This window comes from Cervus elaphus, chromosome 12 (assembly GCF_910594005.1).
Source record: "Cervus elaphus chromosome 12, mCerEla1.1, whole genome shotgun sequence".
NCBI lineage: Eukaryota > Metazoa > Chordata > Mammalia > Artiodactyla > Cervidae > Cervus > Cervus elaphus.
In genome coordinates this window covers 71,692,533-71,710,511 of record NC_057826.1, presented here as the reverse complement: position 1 = coordinate 71,710,511, position 17,979 = coordinate 71,692,533, and the positions used below count along the sequence as shown (strand labels likewise).

Below are 17,979 nucleotides of genomic sequence, written 5' to 3'. Positions count from 1 at the left end.
AATGTTAAACTACTTTCAGGATTTTCTTATCATTAACCTACACGTCAGGTATATCATTTCTCTTTTCTAAAAGCCAAACAGAGGGATGACTTGATGACCACTCTGCATTTTCTACGTTAATAACCTTCCCTACTTTTGAAGATCATTATTGAACCACTGTTTCTTTTTAAAAATAAATCACTTGGAATTCTTCTGAATGGAGAGTTGTCTGTTCTTATTTATTTAGCACTTATTTACATCAGTATGGACTTGACATATTCATTTTATGCTTTGGGTTATAATTCAATATTACTTTATTTACATTATTTTGTAGCTCTAATTTTTCTAAGTTTGGCCATTGGGAGCTCTTTCAGTTGGCTCCTGTATCCCTTTGACATTCCTCCACCATTATTTTTTAGCATTTTCTTGCACTATAGGATTCTCCAGGCTCATCTTGTATGTTTCTTGCTCTAGTTCTAGAATCAGTCATTTCTCTAAGGAGCCTTATTTCCTTTCAATGGAGAGTGGTGTTAGGAACCAAGAACTGGGCTCTAGTTGTATTTGCTGCTACTGGGGTATCATTTTTTTAGGGGTTCATGGCTGACAGAGCAGCAGAAATATATGTGCTTCACTAATACATGTATATACACATATCCATAAATATTTTCATATGTAACCATTTATATCTATGTTAAGATGAACATGAGTTTAGCATATGGGTGTCTCCAGCTCTCATCCATTCCCATAGGGATCTTCTAGTCTCTTCTGCTTGCTCATCAGTGAGAAACCTGGCTCATTTCCATTATATTGGGTTGGCTAAAAAGCTCATTCAGGGCTTTCTGTGCAATTATATGGAAAAATCCGAATGAACTTTTTGGCCAACCCACTGTATGTATGGTTTCAGAATTATTAACACGTACCCACATGGGAAAAACTTCATCAACCAAAGTGCTTATGTCAAGTTCTTCGTGCCTTTGGTTTTACAGACTGTTCTCATTTCCAAAGTTTCTTAGGCCAGCATCTTACTCTCTACCTCTTCAATGAGACTATTTTATATATTTCTTATACACTGAGTCTTCTCTGTCACATTCTGCTTATGTTCCTTATGCTTTTTCCTGTATTTTTCTACCCTTTAATCACTCTCCAAATCACACAATCAATTTTCAAAAGGAACACTGATACTAGTGTTCTCGTATCAAGTTCTAGAAAAGGCTGGGCTGAATTCCCAGGGAAGAGGTAAGTAGGAGAAATTTTGCCTGCATCCCTAAATCAAGTAAGCATGTTTAAAATTTACTGTTCATGTACACTTGGTATATGATCCCGAGATGCCTCTAGATTCTTTTTTGAAATAAAACTGATTGTTAAAGAATCTCAGATTCACCCCAAATAAGGGTGAATCTTCTTTTACTTTTGGGCTAAGTGCTCCATGGAATTTTCTGGAACTTAGGATGGGTTCTGCAGAGAGCAAATCAGATGCTCATCAATCTGTTCAATGATCTTCACAAGTAGTTCACATGCTGTGAAACTTCAGATTGGTCACATGTTCCTAGCTGTATCTCCCTATGTTTTTACAATCCTTGAGTAAAGATGGATCAATCTCTTCTTGAACTCCTTCTTCTTTTCAAGTCTTAGTCTTGTGTTTCAGTAAGCAGATATGATCTGAGTATGCCAGTTGGCTCATCATATAGATCTTAAAAAAAAATCTTAAGATTCCATCACAGAGGACCATGACATGATTACTGATTTTACAGCAAATTCTGCCTGAGGACGTCCTCTACTCCTTTCATGAGACCACTGCAGGCAATGAATACATAATGCTGTAAGATGTAATAGCAAATGCTGTAAGGTGTAGACATTCACCCTGAAAGTCACCTGTTGATTTGCCTGTCATTGTACTTAGTTTATGTGCTTCTGAAGTTCCTTTTCCATAGAGCTGATTTCTGACAAATGAGTAGGCTCTCATGAATTCTGTTTTTAACATCAAAGCTGAAGATAATATCATTTGTCCCTTTATTCCTTCATACTATCAGTTATTTCTCCGCTCCACTCTCCATGCTCACTGAACACCCATGATGTGCCACACATGCCAGAAATGAAGAATTTTGAAACACCTAAGAAATTTTCTGTCTGCAAAAAATTTCAGTCTAGGAGTGAAAGCAAAATGTTAATTAGATCAATGCAAATCAAGTGTGAAATACTATATACAAGTCATAGTGGGGTCCATAAACTACAGCTTTTCATAGAGTGTAGGTACTATTGGTTCCTGTTTATAGATAAGAAATACTGGGCTTATTCCAGCTCAGGGCTAGAGCTGGATCCACAGTCCACATGTGCAGCCAAATATTCTGCAGGGAATACAGAATATGGGAATGTTAAAAATGTTCCCTTCATTTGCAAGTAAACATTTCGTAGCACATACCTGGATGTATTCTGTAAGAGAATTGAAGATCTGCTTGGTGACCGCCAGGGCTTTGGAAAAATTGTGCTGTCCAGATTCATCAATGATGTCCTTCCCTGAGTAATACCAGTAGAAATCACTGATTGATTCCTAAGAACAAACAAGGAGAGTTTAGTATGTCTCACATATCAGTAAGTGAAGCTAAATCTCATGTTCAGGAAGAGTACAAGAGCATTCTATATTTCCGTGACCACTTTGTTACGACAAGAGCCTGGGACTCTATGAAAAAGCACAGAGACATCCGATCCCAAGCATCTTCTAAGTACAGATACTTCCCCTCCACAGGAAAGAACAGGTGAAAGAGAGGACAGTGTTCAGCCGGAGCTGGGTGACCATGTTATAGGACAATTTATTCACAATGCAAAATGTTAAAGATAAATATGATCACCCAAATACTCAGCAATATAATAGCTGGCACTGTCAGTACCAGGCACTGTTCTGAGCACATTACATGTATTAAACCTCTTCATCTTTACTACCACCCAGTGAGACAGTACACTCCTCATTTTATAGATGAGGAGAATGGAACACAAGGAGGCTCAATAGATTGCTCCAGGTCATGAACTGGTAAGGGGCAGAACCACGCTGAGAAATCAGCAAAGAGAAAAGAGAATCCTTTTTTATGTTTGTGTAGATCTTCTTGACATTATTTGGATTTTCCTTCAAACAATTAAACCAAGTGATGTCTGAACACTAAGAACTTGTAAACTCATTTCCATCACTTTTTGTATCCCTTTTTCCTAGTGAAAGTCTGTTTTCACTCACAGGTTGTTTTATAGCTCTGGAGCACTGTGGCTAAGTTTACACCAGCTAAAATAAAGCAAACCAGCAGGTTATAATAGATTTCGTATTTAACCGCTCCCTCTTTATCATTTCAGTCTTCAAACTCACATTGAGGTATTTGACTTCCCATAGGTGTGTGGACATGGATTACAGTATCTTATGCATTCGGGCTGGACCACATCCTCAGTCATCCCTGACCTTCTGTAGCTGTATTTAGCTTCTAGAAGTGTATATGAGCTGTGCAAACATCCAGCACCCACTCACCTGCAGACGCAGAAGGTAGTCCACGGTACTGATGATGACATTCACGGTGGTGGTGTTGCCCATCTGAGTCCTCAGGAAGTTCTGGAAATCTGAGAACACCAGGGTTGGGTCAGAGCTCATCCCTGTCACGCTTGAGAAGCAAGTCTTACCCTCTCAGCTAAGCTCAGAAGAGACGCACCGTGTGGAAAGCCTGACAAGGGCACCCTGTTTGGGTACTGACAGGTGGTCAGAGCACCACCCTGAGCCCACCCATCCCAGTGACACCAGAAACTGGACTTCATGAGCTCTGAGGAACTTGACAGCAAGGGGTAGGCATTTAACTTCAACATCTGAAGGTTCTGGAAGCAACTTAGCCTGGATGGCGCTAAATAACACTAGCCAAGCTCATGTTACATAGCGTTTTTTTTTAATTGAGGAATGGATTAACTGTTGTCCTTGAATTAGCAATTGGTTGTGTTAAGGGTGGCAACATGAAATGAATCATAATTTTGCACCTGAATGTTGTTTTCCCTTGACAAATCAATGTGTTCCACTTACCACTGTTGTGTCCTTCACAAAGTAACTGTAGAAATCTAAAGAGATCTCGTGTAAACTCGTCATTCTGGAGTACTTTTTCACCTTGAAAACACAGAATATGGGCAAGCATTTGTTTGCTTTTTCAACATAGAATACCTTCGGATACACATGACTGCAAAAATGCTAAAGGAACTGTGTCAGAGCTGTGTGGAAAGGGAACTTTGGATGAATAGTGACAAATCCAATTTAAATTGGAACTGAGGCAACGCCCAACAAAGTTAGAATTGTTAGCCCCGAGATGCATTTGGAAGGAAAACAACTAGGCTGCTGGCAGTAATGGTTCACAGTCCATAACCCATGCTTTAGAAGATGGAAGACACTTCTTTAATTAAACAGACTGCTGACTTAAACTCAACATGCAACCACCAAGCCGAAAATGTGTCTGTGCTGGGCCAATTAAATAAGATCCCTCAGGACTCACACACATGGCAGGAACTCAGGCCAGAGATTCAAACTTACCACGCTCACGAACAATGACTGGAGATAAAAGAAAAACAGAAGAACACAGAGTAAGAAAACCACAAATGTCAAGATAGACAGTCTTTAGCTAAGACTGGTTCTGTGAACACATCAGCCTGGATGTGCTTTATCAAAACTACGGATGGAAACATCTTGCTAAAATGGAGCAAGTCCTTGGAGATTAAGTAGCAGTGAGCAGGAACTCTAACCATAAATAGTTAACCAGGATTTTAATTGGAAAGAGAGCAGCCTTCACCTTCGTCAGTTACTTACGTGTTCCTTCCTCAGTAACCATCCCCAGGCCTTCAGCTTTATTCTGCCTCTCAAATGCATTCAAATCAAGGACACTTGTAACAGACGAAAGAAAACAAGTTTCAGGGCTATGCACACGAGGAAAATGGGTTTTTAATGTCAATGTACCCATCAACCAAGAATATCCTGTCCTTGTATTACCATAAATTACATTACAGTGCAGTTGAGTCTAACGGTTCTCTGGGTTTGTGACAAGCAGTGCCTGGCGCTCACAGCTCTGGACATATGCAAGGACAGGGGTCAGAAACACTTACAGTGACTGTCATTGTTTGTCCAGTTGGAGTCCTTTCTTATGGCTGAAGATTTAGAAAGGCTTTTCAAATAAAGAAGGAATAATCTGTATCTAAGATTTCTTAAGGGAAAGATTACTTTAAACTGCACTAATTCATGTTCTTCCCACATTCACCTACTTTTTTTTTTTTCCTGAGAAACACAAGGAATTGTGGCTTTTAGTGCTTAGGATAAATATCCATGGAGAGAGCTACAGAGTTTCAGATTTTGAAGAGCCATCTCCTTTACTCTATGCTTCAGGAGCCAATAATAGTCAAGACAATGCTTTTGAGAGGCCATGGTGTCCCTATGTGTTCCTGAACCTGTGACAAAGTTGGCTTTCATTCGGTCCTCACCTCCCATAACCTTCCCAATCACAACCACCACCCAATCCTGCTTAGCCACGAACCCCTAGGTCAGCCACAGAGCTGTGGTCACGAGGATAAGGATGATGTGATTTCCAAGTGGGGCTCACCCTGTTTCTCTAATAGAGTCTATCTCTTTCCACAATATGAATGATTTCATAGAACTTAAGACCACAAAGTCTCACAAGAATATAGACCTTAGGGAAGCTTATGGCAGAGTCCAGTAAGATTCTGCAAAACTCCCCTCTTCCTTTAACCACTGGGCAACGAAAATGACTGTCGGCTTGAAAAGACTCTAGGGAAAAATCCAGCACCCCTCTCCCCCTTTTAGGGAGTCACATATGTTCTGGAATTTAAATGAATTTTACAGAGAAAGTGAAAATTCCTATTGCCCTTGTGTTGGTTTTTCCCAGATCCTGCTGTAAAAAGGGTCTGTAAAAAAAATAATACAATACCATCCTTCAATTTTGGGAGGAGAATATGGACACAGGGCATTTGGACATAGCTGCTTTGAAGCATCACTGCTGATTCAGGAGACAATCTGTGCAGCAGACATTTCTGACCTTTATTCCATCCCCAAATACCCATTTCAAATTTTAATTTCTTGAATGTCTCACTATTTTACAAATATGTATTATTTTATAATCAGCAAAAACCCATTAGAATATCTTAAAACTTCTGGTAAAACTCAGTTGGCCTCTAAGAGTAAGTCACCTATCCCTCTAAGACATCATTATATATTAGCTTAGCAATATTAAATTCTACAGACTACTAAGGGAACTCAGAAATTTAATTGAGAATTTCATGAGCAATATGGAGCTGAAATGCCTTGATTTTTGCCATCTTTGAGTCCACATGTACTATTTTATCCTCAGTGAGCCAGGTCTGGCAATATTACATTTTCTTTTCCTGAGAGAAAAGAAATAAACGAATTGGCTGTTGGTGAGGGGAAAAATGTAGTTGAACACAAGGGATTGTACTGCAGCTCAGATAAGTTCCCTACAACCCCACGGTACAATATTTACCCAATCCAATATGACTAGCAATATTATGAAGTTCACCAAATAAAAAGTCTATCCCCCAAATTTTCAATTGGACCAATGTTCCAATTTTAAGAATTATTAATTGGAGGCAAATGAGCTAGGTAATTATAACTTTGACTTCCTTCAGAATGAGTTGCAGATGATTCAATATATATATGAATCTTGAAGAATAAGCTGACACTTTTCTTAGAAAGACTGCTGGCTTGTTTCTGAAACGAGCGAGTATGGTAACCTTGTGACTTTTGGTTACCTATTGTTCATCTGTCAGAGGGGAGGCTTACACAACCAGGTAATATAAATGGAAAGTTCAATGCTTTGTTTTTCAGACAATGTCAAAATGTTCCCACATCAGGATGTACCTCTGTCAAAATATGTGCCCACTAAATATCTCTTCAGGCTCAAAGAATTGTTAAGGATAGAGATTAACAAAGTACCTAATGGATCTAATGAACACAAAGTCTTGAGTCACACTGAGGTATTCCTCTTTTCCAGTCTTTGCTAGTTTGACTTAAGAGTATACATGTTTAATAGCAGAAACTCACACTCAGCTCCAAAGAAAACAAAATAACAAAAAAGGAGGTAAGGGCAATTCAAACATTAAACAGGTGTAGACAGGTAAGCTGCGTGCGTGTGTGCGTGCGTGTGTGTGTGTGTGTGTCTGTGTGTGTGTTACATTTTCCCTTCTGAATGCTATTTGAAGGTAATCCTGAAGGCTAGAGGAATAACACCCATCCTCTTTTGAAGTAGGTACTCTCTTCTCAGTAATTCCATGATAAGTCAGTTTGTTTATGTGGCACTCTCCCAACCCATGCCCCTTTCCCTGGACAGTAAATACTTTTTAAAAAGTGCTATGGGTGGTTTTCCCATATTTACCTGCAAGACTGCATAAGACCAGAAAGACTTTGAAAGAACCCAGCATCCTTTTTCTCCTTCAGGTAATCTAGCATTTTCTGTAAGGGAGACACATTGGAAAAGGAAAAGCAATGAAAACTATGGCACAAATATCGACCCTCCTAATTGTGATGGCCAGATGGCAGTTCCCAATCATTCAGGCACATCAAGTGAGATTCAGGAGGTGGTTTTGCAACCCTGGGTAAGCATGAAAATATTCCACCTGTGGACTTAAACCTTTCATGTGCCTGAGCCCCACTCTCTACTTACAGAACTAGAATCTCTTAGGGCAGATGTTTTATAAAGGTCCACTGGTGTTGATGGTACAGTAGATCTTTGACTTCAAAGATTTACTGTTTGAAGCCTCTCCTCTTTGGAACAGGTTCTAGGACTAGGCTCTAGTAATGTTTATGGTTACTGAGGTAAAATCTGAACAGCTCATGCAATGTTTAATGCATTGGAGGAAGGAGCTTAGCTAGTAACTAGTAATGAAACTAGTTGAGAGCACAGTATCTCTCACAAAGAGACTGTTTCCTCTGTTCTCTATTACTGGCAAGCTAGGAACTTGGTCTGGCATAGTAAGAATCTTCTTAGCTTTTTTAAAGGGCTCTGTAAGAAAGTCAACTGATGGGGTGGTGATGGAAGAGAACAGAAAGTAAGGGGTGCCTTTGAAATGGTAGTTCTTAATGAGAAATTTGGTTTGCGACAAATTAAAGCCCGGGAAAAATTATATGCAATAGTGGTAGTTATGGATTTAGAAATTCTCAAAGGTTCTGGGAATGCCAACAGTCTTTGAAATTTCATTTTCCTGTGCACACGGATGCTTTTATTTTTAGCTAGAGCCTGGAGTGCTCAGGAGACACAACTGCATGTCTATCTTCTGTAGCCAGTTCCAGTTCAGATTGAAGAATGAATTCCATGTGCCAGGCACTCTGCTGTATATCTCTGTGTGTTCTCTCTTTTAATGCATGATGACAGGGAGTTTTATTTTCATTATCCACTGCTACATCCCCTACCCATAGAAGACAGCCTGGCCCTAGTACATAGTCAGTGATCACTAGGCAGCTGTTAATATGAACAAATGAATATGAATGACTGAACAAACAAGTGTGTGGGGTTATGAACATCACTGAACTGATCAAGCTTCTTGCTCACAGTAAGGCAACTAACAAATGAAAGTGTTGAAATAAAAACCAAAGGCTGAGAAAATTTCCTCTAGAGTATATTTTTGCAGAAAATCACCTAATGATGAAACAAATGTGATGTTTTTCTCTTTGAACCCTAGATAACCCCTCTTTACTAAGCACATGTTTGTCTGCAGACTCCCAGGCCTGGTTTTATCTGTTTTCAGCTACTCAACATAACTGGCCACTGAGGACAAAACTCCAGCAAAGGTGATTCTCGGTGGCCATCCATGCAGCAGAGACAACCTCTCTTCCCCGAAGTGTGACAGCTGTCAGATGGAAACACCCCAGGAAGTCTGCACCACCTCCTGTGAGCCCCCATTACCTGCTGCACACCGGCATTGCCCCCATTCAGAATGGCGATCCCCAACTTCAGAGTCTCCACCACCATGGGGCTCATCTCACCTGTCGAAGTAAAGATTAGATGGAATCACCAAGGTAACAGGGTAAATCACACCTACTGCGCTTTATCCAGATTCTTTAATAATGACTTCACGTCACAGGGTGACATCTCAGTGTTAGTTAAGGGACCCATGCACAAGTCTCTGAGATCACCTTTGCTGGCGCTGATCATCTGAAGGACCATCTCGGCGGCTCCACGCTCATGCAGCCGGGCTTGCTGGTAGAGGGTTTTCTGCTTTTCCATTTCTTTCTCCTGGAAAAAATAGCAGGGCAGATTTGTTTACCCCCAGAGAATTCACTGTAGTCAGATGAGTTGAGAGAGAGACTCTTTACTCACCTAGGAAGGCAACACACATAATTTTGAACAAAACAGATCTTGGAAATTTATTTTTAGATGCGACCCAGTTTTCCAAAACTGTCCATCCATAATTTACTCACATTTTGATGCTGAAATTTCTACTTCCTGTACTGAGAAGTACAAAACACAGTCCACTCTCCAGTGACACTATGATTATAGAAAGTGACTTCAGGGACTTCCCCGGTGATCCAGTGTTTAAGAATCCACCTTCCAAAACAGGGGACACAGGATCGATTCCTAGTCAGGAACTAAGATCCCACATGTCATGGGGCAACTAAGCCCAGGTACCACAACTAGAGAAACCTGCATGCCCCAGTGAACACCTAGCATAGGCAAAAAAAAAAAAAAAAAAAAAAAATAGTGATCTCAGACTAAAATGGTTTGTTTTCAATGTTATAAAGGAAAACTTGCTCAGCTGGAACTCATCTGAGCATAGCAAACGCCTGCTTATCCAGAAAGCGTAGACCACACTTAACAAATGTGAGATGCTAGAAGCCAAAGTTTTCCAGAACTGTATCCATTTACTTAAAAAAATATATGTATATATTTGGCTGCCCTGGGTCTTAGTTGCACCATATAGGATCTAGGGATAGAACCAGGGATAGAACCCAGACCCCCTGCATTGGGAGTGCAGAGTCTTAGCCACTGGACCACCAGGGAAATCCTTGTATTCATTTACTTGTACTCTTGAATACTTCGTCTATAAAACAGTACAAGTAATGGAGTTTTATTTTGAAAGACTCAGGGTCCCACACTGCCCCAAATCAAGATCAAGTACATTTACAGAATAATAGTGCAAAAACCATCCAGTGTCTCCACTGCTGTGAATTTTCACTTTTGAATATTTGAATGTGACCTTCCATGGCCCCTGTTGCTACCATACTTGGGTTGATGTAGGAGATTTCCTAGAGAACAAACTTGAAGGACCATCTGCGGGCTGCCTGGCTGCCTGCTACCTTTCGTTAGGCCAACAGACAGCAACCACAGCCAATGCGCTCGTCCACGCCGACCTGCGTACTTGCCACCTGACATACACGGTGGGCACGTTGCATGGCTGATGTCAGCATCCACCCCTGAAGGCCCTCCTGGCTGGCTTCCAGCTTAGTGAGAACTCACTTCAAATGTCTTCTCCTTGTCTTCCTCCTCTTCTTCATCTTCCCCACTCTGACAACTCTGGATTCCATGCAGCCGGGAGAGGAGGAGGCAAACAGTCAGGTTAAAGGCGGGCTTAGTAAACAGGACTCTGCTTTACTGTGTGAGGGCAGGGAACGGGCTGTAATTCACAGGCACTTCAGGACCTCAGCACTCCGTAAAACTGGGAACATTTGGATCCCAGCAGGCAACATTCTACTCTAAATACCACCTTTGCAGTTACCAAGGAGTTCAGAAAAGAGAAATGGGAACGCCGAGCTCACATAGTCAAAGGAGATGTCCTTGGTTTAACCACAGACCTGAACTCTCCTACTTAATAAGAGTTCTGTAAAGTTCTGGTGTAAATCGGGAGATAGGAGTGCAAAGAGCTGGCCCATTCTCAACATGAGTCAGAGGCTTGGCCATAAGATTAGGGAAAGCCGGGATGTGAATCCCAAAGTGACCCCGCGGAGCACCTGGTGGAGGAAGGGGTGCTGCTGTACCCTCCTCACCCCCATTTCTGCCGGACACGAAGTGCTCCCACTGGAGAAGCAGTAGGTTCGCTTAATCACCTGGCATTCCAGAGGCCACTGACCCCGTGTGACCTAGAAACATCCTCTCTGATCACTTTGCCTCTTCTAGAACACTAGTTACTTCCTCTAGTTTCTAAGCCTGTTTTCAAATGTACTGGATTTCCTTCACCTACGGACATGGTTGAACTGTTGGGCGTGTTCTGAGCATTAAGAGAAAATTCGAGGATGATGTGGACACCTGAACCCTGTGAAGCTGGCTGAGAAGTATCATGTGAACCCAGACACCAGACCCCACTGTTTCTGCAAAGCATCATTTTCGTAGGATGATGGTAGAACGGTTTACTAATGTTGCCTGCAGAGCATGTGAATTGTGCAAAGCCTGGAGTCCATGCCATGACCCAAGTCCCAGGCCAGTTGCTCAATGTGACAGTTTCCATGTGCCTGAAGAGGTCAAAGGGAAGCGGGAAGACTGCAATGACAGGAAGAAAACCAAGTGTACCTTGGCCATCATGCTGGCATAGGAGGTGTATAAAGGGTCGTCTTCCAGTTTGCTGGAGAGAATGGAGGAAATATTTAGCAGACCGACTCTGAACACAGTAGAAAAGACTGAGCGGCATATAAATCCTAATATACCAGTGAATTAACTAGAAGCCCTCCTCCCTCACCCCAGTTCTTAGAAACCACTCTGAAAGTCTGAATCATTATTGGCTGGACATGGAATTCAGGGATGAAGTTACAGTTTCAGGCTGCTTCATCTTCAGACTCAGTGTCAGGCAATATGATAAAAGGGCTATGGTTTCTGTATTTTCCTCTAGAGGTTTCTTGATGGCCAAGAACAAGACAGCGAGGAGGGCTGTTCAAATCTGGCACCTGCTCTGTGCACACCTGGGGAGGACAGCTTGGGGAGGACCCAGCCATGCCTGGGATGTGAGCAGGGTGCTCCACGGTGCTGACCTCCTCTCCGTGAGAGCGTTGCGGCTAAAGTGGAGGATGATCTGATGAAGTGGGTCTGGCTGCTTTTCCACCTCTTCCTCCTCCTCCTCTTCCACCTTGGGGGATTTCTACACAAACCGAGGCAGATAGGTTTCAGGCATGAATTTCAGCACGTGGCATACCACCGCACGCGAACAAAGGTGAAGCACCAGGCACAGAGCGCATCAACTCAAAGCACAAAGAGAACCACGACGTCATAACGTTTATTTCAGGACAGAAGCCCTAGGGATGCAAGGTCTGGGAATGATATTTATATATAAATATATTTTTCAGCCAATTAAATAAACATTGCAATTTTGGGTTAAAACAAAATGGAAGGAAAAGCAAAAGCTTGACTGCAGGGGAGGCGCTCCAGACTCCAGTCAGCAGAACTCTCATGCAAGCTCTGGGCACCCGCATTCAGGAGGGAAGCCCTGGAGAGCACCGAAGAGGCTGTATCTCTCCACCTACACCTGACATTTCTCTTGCAGAGCTGGGCTGGGAATGGGGGGTGGGGCAAGAGTTACAAAGCACTGGGGCCATCTGGGCGTCTACAACTATCCTAGACTGAACCCAGTGAAATGTTTCTCTTTCCTGACCTCAGCCTTTATCCTGAAAATCTGGCTGTTCCTGAGAGATGCTATCCTGGAGCTGCGAGCCTTGCAGTTTCTCCTCGGAGCAAGTCTTTTTTCTGTCTCTCTTTACAGAAATAGCAGCTGATGCCAGATGAATAAGTTGATTTCCCAGCAGTGGTAGAACCAGCAGGGTGGACCATACTCAGTAAACTGGTGAGAACTACATAGGTTGTGTGAATGGTTCAGAAGAAGGGGAAGGTTGAAATGATGCTCATTGTCAACTTCACACTAATCAAGAAACTGGGAAAATCAAGCGTCTTTCTCACTGACAGGAATGTATGGAAAGATTGATGGGCATAAAGAGAAAGGGAAAGAGAATGAGCAAGAAAGGATTAAAGGACAAAAGACAGGAAGAGGAAAAGAAACAGAGGGAGATGGAAAGAAAAGTGAAAGTGAAGTCGCTCAGTTGTGTCCGACTCTGTGACCCCATGGACTGTAGCTTTCCAGGCTCCTCCATCCATGGAATTTTCCAGGCAAGAGTACTGGAGTGGGTTGCCATTTCCTTCTCCAGGGGATCTTTCTGACCCAGGGATCGAACCCGGGTCTCCCACATTGCAGACAGACGTTTTACCTTCTGAGCCACCAGGGAAATGGGGAAATACAGATAAAGTCACATGGAAAGTGTAAACATGAGATACACAGGGTAAGACTAATGGAGGGAGTAGAGATTACAGAAAAAGACAGATGGAAGAAATAAGGAGAAAGAGGAAAAGAACTAGGGCTTGGCCAAAGGATGTTATTTTCTTTCTTAACCAGGATGAAGCTCAGTGATACTGCTGCAGTAAGCTTTACCCCTTGTGTGTGGTTTCAAGTAGTTTAAGCACATGAAGGCTGTGAGAGACGGGGCATAGCAAATCTTCAGAAAGGCCAAACACAGAAATGTGAGATGCAGGAAGGGCATTTAGATGTGCCTTCCCCAAAGGGGAGCTACCCACCAGAAAAGCAGGGCCTTGGCTAGGGCGGGTTGGCCTCCTGCAACCAAGGGTGTTCAAAACTTAACTTGGCACGAACTTTCCAAGGCACGGCTGTGCATCCCAAGAAATATTAGTTGTTAATAATAAGGAGGAGGATGATCACAGGACCAGCACCTCCAAGTGAAATTCATCCTCTGGTTCGTAGGACTATTATTAGCGGGGCTTCCTCTGATAATTTATACAGTTAGTTCCTTTCAAATTTATACACCCGATTCTTTACGAATCTTTCAAAGTTATAATGCACACACATGAATACAAAAATCAAACTCATTCGCACCCATATCTGCTCCCAGTTGAGTCAGTACTTACAGCCAAATCCTGTACTAGTTTCTCTTCAAAGGAATACTCCTCTGTTTCTATCCAAAATCTCTGATAGCCATGGAGGAAGAGGTTAATAGAGCGGTGCCTGAGCGGAAGGGGTGAGAATGAGGTCAAGAGGGGTCCACGGGACACCTTGTTTTAGTCTGGGCGGTTAACGGTTAGTAAGCAGTTTTGTACAATTCTTATCTTCTGATTGGTCAGGGTAGCCAGGAGTACACTGTAAGCATGTATTTCAAAGAAACCAGAACCCGCTAACATGGCAGATCCTGAATATTTAGAGACAGCCTTCTGAATGAACTAACTATGGTTAGTTCAAGACCTGAGGTCACATTAATCCTGCAGTGGTCTCACTGGGTCTTTATCACGTCTCCCCTCTAATGAGAATCCATTAGTTCAAGGAACAGCCCTGGGTTATCTGTGAATATGGCAATTTGGTGATTCCTTTTGACTGATCACCTGTCCAGGTAACCCAATCTAAATTATGCTGATGGTGAGCAGTGTAGTCTCAGATACACTCAAAGCAGCAGAGTGTCCTTCTTTCAGGGCCTCTGAGGAACCACAGCTGCAAGGGCTCCAGTCTGTACCCAGGAAATAAAGCTTGGGCGTGTTGTACTCATCAGCAAAACTTCTGCATGCTTCACAGGTTCCAGAGCTGGCCCTGGCATCTGGGAACACTGAATAAACTGGCATAAGCCACTCCCTCTCTACAGGACACGACTGACTTCTGGGAATATTAACCACTGAAGAGCAGGTAAGTGGTTACCGAAATGTGAGGAGGACCATAGAGAAAAGGAAGGTCAAGACCAGACTCATCAAGTCTTGGTCATAATTTCTGGTAGAATATAGCCCTTACCATCTTTCTTCAAAATCTGACCAATCAGAGGTGTTTTTTAAAAAAAATTGTACAAATTTGTGTTTTCATGGTCATGTTAAATCATGGTCAAGAAAGGAGAAGTATGCAGAGAATGAGCGGGTCTCTCCACAGGTTACATTACCATTAAAATGAGTATAAGCCTGTCATACTGAGTTTTTTCATTAACCTTTTCCAGCCAAACCCGTTGAAAGGTGCTCAGGAAGAAATTGTTAATTTTGTGTCTGGGGAAAAGCATACAGGTTTTCTTTTAAAAACTCACAGCAGAGAAAGTTTCCACATGATAAAAATAAATCTCTTCAGCCCTTTAGTTTGGAAGACTCCATGCAGTATAGATTCTCATAAGATGGAGAAAAAGCATGGTACTGACCACTAGCCTCTTGTTCATTGTTATTGTTGTTATTATGAAACCTATGTATAATCCTCCTAGGGATATAATCCTCCTATGTATAACTTCTAGGCAGAAATACAGGGCAGCCTCTCTAAAACAGCTATATTACACACTGCTACATTAAAAATGGATAACTAACAAGAACCATTGTAAAGTACAGGGAACTCTGCTCAATGTTATGTGGCATCCTGGAGGGGAGGGGAGTTTGGAGGGGAATGGATATATGTATATGTATGGCTGAATCCCTTCGCTGTCCACCTGAAACTACAACACTGTTAATCAGCAATACTCCAATGCAAAATGAAGTTTGTTTTGTTTTGTTTTTAAAAAAAAGCTGGGTTAGGGGTGGGGGTGGCCATGTTTCATCAAGGAGACAGTGGATTCTTGGACATACTATTATCCATTCAGGGGCAGAGTTCTTGAAGGAGCAACCAAAATACTAAAGGATGGTACTATCATTTTCAGTGGATTTAGAAAAAAAATGCTTGTTTTTGAGAGATGTAATTGCTGTCGAGCTGGCCCGGGAGATATGAGCTTAAAGCTAAGCCCTCTGGAGGTTATGTTAAAGCACATCAGGTATGGCTCTCTACCAGAAGGGGAAGCGAATGCCTTCTGATGTTTTACCACTTTTAGAAAACAGACAAAAATCTGAGGCAGTTTTGCTTCTTCTACTGGGCTATAAATTTCATTTGTCTGCCAAGACTTCAGCAACCTTCATGCCCATTACTGCCTGACTTAATTTTTCAGTTTTCTTAAATTAATGAATTCTATTTGATTTTTGATGCCTCAACCTTTCCAGAGACACTAGTCTACTTTCTCAAGAGACTGTAGGAGCAGGTGTGTGTCTCAGAGGCCATGATTCTCCACCGTCTTCAAAGACCCTAATTCAGAGAGCTCAGTTGGCCAGTTGGCTCAGGACGGGGATACGGGACACTCTGGGCAAACGATAGCCAACATACACAATTTGATGAAAGCAAAATGTCAACCATAGAATAGTCTTTCATCTGAAATTCCAAAGAAACACATGTATTTACACATGATACAGAATTTACTTGGCCAAGTCAGTTTCTTTTTCCTGACCAGGTGAGGATATTCCGATTGACTGGAAGTTGATCAAGCAGTGGCTCTTCAACTACCAGCTTTGTTTATTGATCAGAGGCCAAAATTTACTGGCTGTGCAATTAGTCTGAGGATGGGAATGCTGCCACGCCACCAACGTCACTGCGTTGGCCTCAGTGGTCAACAATGGCTCAGTCTACACCGATACTCTGCCCTTCATTGGAGCAGCACACGTTCACACACATTCCCGAAAAGCCTTTGCATATTTTTTACTTCAGAGTATAGACTAAACATCCAGATAAATGCCTTATGTTCATGACTGACCTCTTGGGGCATCTCTAAACAGTTGCCTAGTTTCATCTTGAAGGCAAGTGCATTATGCTGAAGGATTCTCGGGTTACATTTCTGTACTTGCCGAGGAAACATAATTTTGGTGTCAATCAAGTGCTTGAACATGGAAATATTGCTTGATCTATGGATGGAATTTGGGGTAAAGTCTTTTAGAAAAGTCTCCCTTTTCTAGAATGCCTTTACAGCTGCACAAAGAATCCTACCTAGGTAAAACTAGAGAGCTTCCATATGCTTACAAGGCTGACTTTACAGTGCAAAAAGGTGAAGTGAGGCAGGCTTGGGGGCACTAGGAAATCTCATCTGTTTTCAGTTTTTATACTTACCTTTGTAGGCCATTATACTATATGCAGACTGCAATGGCTCCGCAGGTGAAGGACTCCAATCTCTACCCCTGGGATCATGAGTGTCAGAGCCAGAAGAGAGCACAGCTATAGGAAGATACCTTAATTCTCATCTCTGACTCACATGCCAGGAGATAAAGACAGAATACTTGCCTGGGCAAGTTGTAGAGAGGGGCCATCCTGAAACAGGCCACCACTGCCCGTTTCCGCTGCTTTGATAGCAGTTTGTGCCAGACCGCCTTCTTGGACCTCAAAGGCTGTTCCACCTAAGAAGAAATCACATGGCTAGGTATACACTAAGCTGATCTGGGTGGCAGAAAATACCAATAGTCATCTACAGCCTAGACGTCTCAACCCTGGAAGAACTTTGATTTCTTAACTGTGGCCAGCCAAAGGTACTCAGCACTAAATGATTCAGTTTGTAGAAGTCTTAGGTTTTCTTTTTCTCCCAACTGCTTTTGGTGACTTATGGCTTAATAGTAGCTTTACAAATGAGCAAGGAACTTGGATAGGTTATTTGAACTAATGGCAAATCTTTGTAAAACACTGGGAGGTAAAACATTAGGGAGTCTTGCTACCATAAGGCACCAAGATGACACTTTGGGATGACCCAGTATGATCCTTACTTCTTGCTTTCCTACAAGGGTGCTTACAGGGCGTTCGAAACTAAAAGCTGAGTGTTGAGAGAAATTTTGTATTCTGCAAGGCGGTCTTGCTTCCTCAAGCCACAGGGTAGATGCTACTTACCTGCTCTAGGTGGAAGACAGCTGCTGAAATTCTCTGCACACGCTCCACTGTCTTTTCTGGGTTGGAAGGTTCTTCACTCTTTAAAACATCCTTGTATAGGTTCAGTTGCCACTTCACAGCTGGATCATCAGACTGCAGATTAAAGCACATACATGAGATGAGCAATCTCTTATACCTCTTACATAAAAAGGCCTTTGTCTCCTAGCATGGTTCCATAGTATTCAAGAGTCTTTTCTATAAATTCCTCTCTCATTTTCTCTATCATATTTTTCTGGAACAATATAGATGCTTCATAGGAACTTCTCATTA

The 17,979-nt window shown here is 42.2% G+C and overlaps 1 protein-coding gene across 13 annotated transcripts in view; it reads right to left on the bottom strand.

The window, feature by feature from the left end:
- Nucleotides 1-17,979, bottom strand: part of RYR3 (ryanodine receptor 3) — a 548,224-nt gene that overhangs the window by 29,442 nt on the left and 500,803 nt on the right. For 5 of the 13 annotated variants that reach the window (XM_043919301.1, XM_043919310.1, XM_043919307.1 and 2 more), the window contains exons 72-85: nucleotides 17,671-17,802; nucleotides 17,077-17,189; nucleotides 14,906-15,005; nucleotides 11,894-12,069; nucleotides 11,508-11,559; nucleotides 10,461-10,517; nucleotides 9,140-9,239; nucleotides 8,910-8,989; nucleotides 7,383-7,459; nucleotides 4,793-4,866; nucleotides 4,520-4,537; nucleotides 4,022-4,102; nucleotides 3,485-3,573; nucleotides 2,399-2,527 (exon numbers count right to left, since the gene is read on the bottom strand). In XM_043919301.1, the coding sequence (XP_043775236.1) occupies nucleotides 2,399-2,527; nucleotides 3,485-3,573; nucleotides 4,022-4,102; nucleotides 4,520-4,537; nucleotides 4,793-4,866; nucleotides 7,383-7,459; nucleotides 8,910-8,989; nucleotides 9,140-9,239; nucleotides 10,461-10,517; nucleotides 11,508-11,559; nucleotides 11,894-12,069; nucleotides 14,906-15,005; nucleotides 17,077-17,189; nucleotides 17,671-17,802 (1,278 nt within the window). Of the gene's footprint in view, nucleotides 1-2,398; nucleotides 2,528-3,484; nucleotides 3,574-4,021; nucleotides 4,103-4,519; nucleotides 4,538-4,792; nucleotides 4,867-7,382; nucleotides 7,460-8,909; nucleotides 8,990-9,139; nucleotides 9,240-10,460; nucleotides 10,518-11,507; nucleotides 11,560-11,893; nucleotides 12,070-13,898; nucleotides 13,996-14,905; nucleotides 15,006-17,076; nucleotides 17,190-17,670; nucleotides 17,803-17,979 lie in introns of all 13 variants that reach the window. The other 8 variants (XM_043919309.1, XM_043919312.1, XM_043919313.1 and 5 more) reach the window with 6 other exon arrangements.